The following is a 7,246-nucleotide window of genomic DNA, read 5'->3' on the forward strand; positions in this document are numbered from 1 at the left end:
CATCCCTCCGCCAGCCCACCACAGCCTTCACATTTAGCCCCCTGCACACATTTCCAGCAGGTTATCACAATTGCCATTCCTCCCCTCCTTTCTGATGTGTTACCCAGATTACCATCAGTGCCCCTCAGATATTTTTAACAGATCCTCGGCGCTCGGCAATATCCACTCGGAGCCATCTGGTGCAGATCAAAATCTACTGACTTCTTGGGCTTCAGTCGTTAAGGCATTAAATCTCGATCTACAGAATACCCCCTTTGACTCGGGAGGTGGGTGATATGAGAATCAAATCAAATAAAACTGTTAAAATATGAGCACCTCCTCCCGCGAACCACATGGCCGTGTCAGAAGTGGACAGCTTTTTACGCAGAGGTTAGTACCCGACCTGGTTCTTATTGGGAGCTGGAAATTGGATAAGTAGCTCAAAAAGAGCTGACCAAAATTACTTTAACTGTTTTTATGTTTGGTTTTTTTTAATTCCCAATCAGTTGACAGAGTATACAAAATTGTTTAAAATGTAAATCCCATTGTTTCAAAATGGAAAAAGTCACCGTTGCAATAAAAAGCATATATTTTTTTGAGCCATCGCACTCACTTTTTCAGAAGTTGAGTCATTTAAACTGTTAGTGCTCATTTAAATTGAATATGTTTGAAAATACGCGGCGCGTGAAGCGACCTGCAGGCTGGTGTCCATCGCCTTTTTTTCCCCTCTCACTCCTTTTCACCCAAAGCAAGGAAACGTGAAGTGGCTGTGTTGTTACAAAAGACAACAACAATCTGGTGTAAGTCCACACACACACTCGGATAGAGCAGTGGTGTGTGTGTGTGTGTGTGTGTGTGTGTGTGTGTGTGTGTGTGTGTGTGTGTGTGTGTGTGTGTGTGTGTGTGTGTGTGTGTGAGAGAGAGAGAGAGAGAGAGAGAGAGCGAGCGAGCGAGAGAGAGAGCGGAGACAGAGCATGGGGGGAGGGAGAAAGAATTTGGCTGATTAAACCTTTATGAACGAATCAAAGACAATAAAAAAAAGACGTGATTAATAAATAACACCGACTAATTTGCATTGGGTTAACTGTTTTGGGTAAAGTCGAGAAATGTTTTTCGAACAACTTTTATATATATATATATTTTTTTTTAATTAAATCAATGTATTGCTTAGATGCGATAATATGTGTATTTATTTATCTGATTAAAATATTAATTCTAAAGTGTGTCGCGATTAAGAAAATCGTGTCTTATTCGCAAGCATAAAACTGTAAAATATTGAGAGAAAGAAAGAAAGAAAGAAAGAAAGAAAGAAAGACAGAAAGAAAGCGCATATGAAGTTTAAATTAAAAACCGCAAAAGTATAGTCAGCGTTACCAAATACTATTTCATCTGTGAGGTGTTTTTTTTTTTTTTTTTTTTTCTATTTAATTACAATTTTAATCTATTCAAAGTAAGTTCCTTCTTCTGACGGGTTTACTTCCCCCTGTGTCGGACAGCTGTAAAATCGTGTAGACAGGTTGTCATACAACAATCAAAGCCTTCGGTGAATGGACTCTAATGCTTGAACATTTAACATACAATAAGTCCAAACACGGAGGGAGAGAGAGCGAGGGATGGAGGGAGAAAGAGAGGGAGAGGGAGAGAGAGAGAGAGAGAGAGAGAGAGAGAGAGAGAGAGAGAGAGAGAGAGAGAGAGAGAGAGAGAGAGAGAGGCCCCAGCCAATGTGCTCACTCTTTATTCACATTATCCACATTGCTCCAAACTAGGAGGAGCTTGCAGGCTCAAGTAGGGGATGCCAATCAAAGCATCAACTTCAAATTGTATCTGAGAGATCAGCCTGGAGACCTCAGGGCCAGGCGCGTCAGTCGGAGCGCAATTGTTGATCAGATCACATCCAGCGGACTTTTTGCGCGAGAAAAGAGGGGAAGCCGAGATTTCAGAGCGGTTTGTTTTGATTGCACACCGCTGCATGTCTATAGTATCTGCGACTTTGGCTTGAAACACTTGCCTTTGCTCCGTTGGGCTCCTTTTTTTTTTTTCCCTTTCTTTTTTTCCCCCTCCCTTGCATACTTTTTTTTTTTTTATTATTATTGTTATTATTTGCGCACAGTTTGTCGGACCTCAGTGCTGTGCGACAGTTCGGCGGTGGAGATGTCTTTCCCCCAGCTAGGCTACCCGCAGTACTTAAGTGCCTCCCAGGCGGTGTACGGGAGCGAGAGACCGGGAGTGCTTACGCCTTCGTCCCGGGGAGGGAGCACGGAAATCGGGGGAAGTCCGTCCGCCACCGCGGCGGCCGTCACGTCCGTGTTGGGCATGTACGCCAACCCGTACGCACACAACTACAGCGCTTTCTTACCGTACACCAGCGCGGACTTGGCTCTTTTTTCACAAATGGTAAGAATTAATGTTTCTCTCTTGGCCGTGTGCGGGCGATTATTGTGGCTTCGCGTTTCTCGTTGGAGGAGAACAAATAACAAAGGCTTCATAAAGTCGGGCTCGACCAATTAATACAAGCGCCTGTGCGACTTTGCGAAGGAAATCCATACAATTGATCGAGTTTGGCTCGTCTATTTTGCTTGGCTGCAAATTGAAAAGTTTGATCAGAGAACGAAGACTACAGAATAGACATCTAAATTATCTTTTTGAAATAAAAACAAAATTGAAGACTATTCATGTGTCTACTGCTGCTGGATAATGCGAAGAATAATAATGAATGGACTAGAAAACAGGCCTGGGAGTATCAGCGAGCAGGGGAGGGGGGGAAAAAAAGTTGTGCTCAGCCTTCGAATTGTTTCTATAATTATTCTCAGAAAATAAGAATATTCTGACATGACAGACAAAAAGAAATGAACCATGGAGGAAGAGAGAGCTCTCTGTTTTTGGTTTCAAATGCAAGAGGACAGCGGGTTTGTCTCCATGAAAATCTGTCAAAGATTTGTGGGCCGAGAAGCACACACCTGGTGAGAATAATTAACAGGAAGGTGTTAATGTGTTGGCTAATGTATGCAGCCGGCCCATACACGGCCAAAGCGGAGCCTGAGCTTCAAAACAAGAACCCTTCTCCAAAATACGAGCTTGAAATGATCGTCCCAATCGAGAGGTGCATTCAAAGAAAAATGAAACAGCCTCTCGTGGGATTACAATTGGCATAAAGTGTTACTGTGTGGCACTGCGAGTTAAAAAAGAAAGAAAAAAAAAAAAAAACTTAACCCAGGCCTTCCAACTTGTTTGTCAGAGTGTGTAGAAGAGTTTTGGCAGGCGCACCTTAAAGCTGTCAGTCTACGTGCGCCATGTGCCTCGACACAAAACTTTCTCTCTGCTCGTTACTTTGAATCGTGACGGTGGATGAAAAATATTTGCTAATAAAAGGTCGCAGAGTGGAGCTGCGCCGTCGCAGGTGCCGCGGGCCTGGCATATGGCATGCTGCAAGTTGAGAAGCTTATTTGTGGAAAGCTCTGAGTCAGGTGCAACTGTAACTCTTGAATGTTTTTAATGGGGGCGCGGGGGGTGGTGGGGGGGAGAGGGGGGGGGGGGGGGGACGACATATTCCCACTTTTTCACTTGCTGAAGTAGATTTGGAATTAAGTGCAACAATGCTTAAACTGTAACATTTGCAGTGCAACTAGTGTATAATACACATGCAACTACTAAGATGTATTTATTTATTGTTTAGGGATCCCAGTATGAGCTCAAAGACAGTCCTGGTGTCCATCCTGCCAGCTTCGCAGCGCACACGTCCCCCGCCTTCTACCCATACGGCCAGTTTCAGTATGGTGACCCGGCCAGGCCCAAGAACGCTACCCGGGAGAGCACCAGCACCCTGAAAGCCTGGCTCAACGAGCACAGGAAGAATCCATACCCGACAAAAGGCGAGAAGATCATGCTGGCCATCATCACCAAGATGACGCTGACGCAGGTCTCCACCTGGTTCGCCAACGCCAGGAGGCGGCTGAAGAAGGAGAACAAGGTGACCTGGGGAGGCAGGAGCAAAGAGGGCGAGGAGGACGGGAACTTGTTCGGCAGCGGCGACGAGGCAGAGAAGAACGAAGACGAGGAGGAGATTGATTTGGAGAGCATAGATATAGACAAAATCGACGATAACGATGGGGATCAGAGCAACGAGGACGACGACGATAAATCGACGGAGGGCAGCAGGGACCACAGGGGAGGCATCGGCGCGCCTGGGGACTTGGACAGCTTGGAGAAACGACGGGCCTTCGCCCTGCAGGCCCACGAGGCCTTTGAGAAATCTAAGAGCGCGATTTCAGTGCTTCCAGGGAGTAAGGACCCCTCGGACGGCAGCACGAACAACACCACACGAGTTCTGTCGCCGGACAGACCCGGGAGCTTTCCTCTCCCGTCTAACAATAAGCCCAAAATATGGTCTTTAGCAGAGACCGCAACGAGTCCCGACAGTTCCTCGCAGAAACCTACGTCCCCCTGTGGCCCGGGGGCCACCACTCACCCCTCAGCGCCCCACCACCAGATCCAGACGCACCCGGCCTTCCTCTCCAGCCATGGACTGTACACATGCCAGATTGGAAAGTTCCACAACTGGACAAATGGGGCTTTCCTGGGCCAGAACTCCCTTCTGAATGTGAGATCGTTTCTGGGAGTAAACCAGCATCACCACCACAACCACCACTTACCGTCCCAGCAACAGCAGCAGCAGCCGACGTCGGTGGTGGTTTCACCGGTGGTCGCTTCAGCAGCGCTCAGCAACGACAGCAAGGCCCCACCAGAGACGCTCAGTCCCAAGCACATGGGTACGAGGAGCCCACATGCACACACTTCAGCACATTTTTACTTGCACATAACCGGAATTTACGGTTTTCAGTATTTATTTTTCATAACTATATTATCAAACAATGTGGCCACGCGTGCGTAAATTGCACATCCATGTCCACAACATGCACGGAACATAAAAAAAAAACAAAACCCAACAACATTCAATTTATTTTTGATTACAAAAAAAATATAACTGGTTCAACATGCCACCACTGACACATATATTTGATTTTTTTTTTTCAGACCATGAAAACGGTGTAAGGTCTGATTCACCTCCAACGCAGATCCTGAAATCTTCCTTTCGACCCATCCATGACAGGTGAGACCAGTCTTTTTTATTTTTGTTGCCATTGTGTTGTTCTCGAGTTTGGTGAAGCAATTCAAATAAAATACTCAATTAAAAACAAAAGTTTATGTTGCATCACTGGAAGTATAAAATATATATTTATCTAATTAGGCGTGAATGTGAGATTTTCTAGAGGAGAAAATAAAGTCACCCAGCAAACGACAGGGAATAAAATAAGCTCAGGCAAATTCCTGCAAATAAACTTAGTTAATGTGTTGCAGTTCTATGTTGTTTTGAATACTGTGATTTAATAATATAACAACAAACAAAAATAAGCCAGGGTAACTTGAAATACAGTGTGCTTTGCGGGTGACAGGGGTCTTGACTTCAATCCCACACCCCCTTTAATTCCTCCCCTCTGGGGAGAGTGTGGCTACTTATCAAGTCACCGAGTAAAACGGGCTCTGTCTGGGCTGTGTGCTTTCCCTAAAGACCCCTGGGAGACCCGGAGCCCAGGGGAGCGCTCTTACTCACAGAAAAAAAAAAAGTTTACCTCTGTTTCAAGTACTACAAAACCATCCTCCAACAAGCTGTTGTCCAATTCGAACTATTGCCAATACCACCCCCCTCCTAATTTTTTATTTTTTTATTTTTTTTAAATGTAGTAATACATTTTAACGGTGTGGATTTATTTATCTTTTCTTTTTAAATCATAAAAGAAATGGGGGCGAAAAAGGCCTGCAGTCTGTTCCTAATCAAATCTGTTCAGCTAGACACTTGAGATGCATATTGGAACCCGCTGTCCAAACACGGCGGGGGTATTTATCTACCTTTCTGTATTATTCTTTATCCAGATCCTCTCTGCCTTCCAGCGCCAGGAGTCCACAAGACGCCACGCAACGAGTCCTCACTGCCCTCTCCTCGGCTTGATCAAGACATTCTTTTTTCATGCTTGAAAAAAAAAAGAAAAAGAAATCGAAATAAAAAGACTCCCCTAAAAAAGGACAATGACAAATAATAATGCAGCGTAGCATTCAGTCGGTACAGAACAAATGGCGTAATTTGGTAATATCCTGTGGATGGATGGATTACTTCCTCTATTGTTGTGTAGCCTATAATCGCGCCTATAATGTTACTCTCTCTTTCCATATTGCCCAGACAGGCTGGGACATTTTGGTAGGCTTTTTACTTTATTATTATTATATTATTATTATAATTATTTTTTGTCTCTATCTTGTGTTTTTGGTGTCATTTCTTTAAATGTAAATACCAAGTGATTTAAATTTGTAAATAGGAAACGTTGAAGGAATTTGTCCAGATCGTATATTTTGCCTAATAAACTAAATGAAATTATAGAGAAAATCCAAGCTCAAGAGGCTACATTCATTTTCTTTATTCGTATTCTTATTGTTGTTATTATTATTATTATTATTATTATTATTATTATTATTATTATTATGAAATGTGTTTGAATATTTAAACGTTTGTTTTTATTTTATTTTTTGCTCTTTTTTTTTTTTTTTTAAAGGGGGCTGGGAATGAGAGGGGAAAAAAAAATATTGGCAGTCTTTATGCACCCAGCCCTAATTTTATTCAAGTTTGGGAGGAAAGCAGCGTGGATGCATTGAGGTGCTAATAAGTGTCCAGATGGTTGCTGGTGACAGAAAATGGACAGGAGCAGCTGGGAAGGTCATTAAGTAATAATATGGGAACGCCCAGTCCAAACAAAATCAAATGGTTAAAATCTAATCTGTCAGAGGGAGAAGTCGATTCGGAGATAAATTATTAATATTTTCTTTTCTGGGGGAGGAGAAGGGTGACACTGCGGGGCCTCGTCGACCAGGGTCACTGTTTTGGGGGTCTGTCTGTTTCCACGCTGATAGTGATCATTACTTCCCTTTAAAGATGTTTTTTTTTTTTTTTTTCTGCTGCTCGGTCGGCAACCAAAAGCAAATATTGATTTATCACAATGGCCTAATAGGGTTTAAACACAATAAGAGGAAAGTGCAATAATTAGCAGTTATTGGATAACAAGGGGCGCTTTGTATTTTCTTTACAATTATTTATATTTTAATTCACCGAGAATAATAGCAGGAATAACACCTTTTTTTCTTTTTCTTTTTTCCAAAGTGACTGATTTGCTTCAATTGTTGTGCTTTTTTTGTGTTTTAAAATTAAAACACACAAACACAT

General features: G+C 43.2%; 1 protein-coding gene across 1 annotated transcript; it reads left to right on the top strand.

The window, feature by feature from the left end:
* The first annotated feature begins 1,845 nt into the window (after positions 1-1,845).
* On the top strand, positions 1,846-6,008 carry irx1a (iroquois homeobox 1a). Its single transcript, XM_080470636.1, has 4 exons — positions 1,846-2,373; positions 3,653-4,745; positions 5,011-5,086; positions 5,908-6,008. The coding sequence occupies exons 1-4, from the start codon at positions 2,131-2,133 to the stop codon at positions 5,981-5,983; spliced, it is 1,488 nt and encodes a 495-aa protein (XP_080326762.1). The 5' UTR covers positions 1,846-2,130; the 3' UTR covers positions 5,984-6,008.
* The last annotated feature ends 1,238 nt before the right edge of the window (positions 6,009-7,246 follow it).

This window comes from Lipophrys pholis (genome assembly GCF_963383615.2).
Source record: "Lipophrys pholis genome assembly, chromosome: 9".
In the NCBI taxonomy this organism is placed as follows: domain Eukaryota; kingdom Metazoa; phylum Chordata; class Actinopteri; order Blenniiformes; family Blenniidae; genus Lipophrys; species Lipophrys pholis.

What these genes read in the sequence shown, in the direction of transcription:
- irx1a (XM_080470636.1), top strand. Translation starts at nt 2,131, where the DNA reads ATGTCTTTCCCCCAGCTAGGCTACCCGCAGTACTTAAGTGCCTCCCAG. An exon ending in TGGCTCTTTTTTCACAAATG is followed by an intron (nt 2,374 to 3,652) that starts GTAAGAATTAAT and finishes TTTATTGTTTAG; the next exon opens with GGATCCCAGTATGAGCTCAA. An exon ending in GCTCAGTCCCAAGCACATGG is followed by an intron (nt 4,746 to 5,010) that starts GTACGAGGAGCC and finishes TTTTTTTTTCAG; the next exon opens with ACCATGAAAACGGTGTAAGG.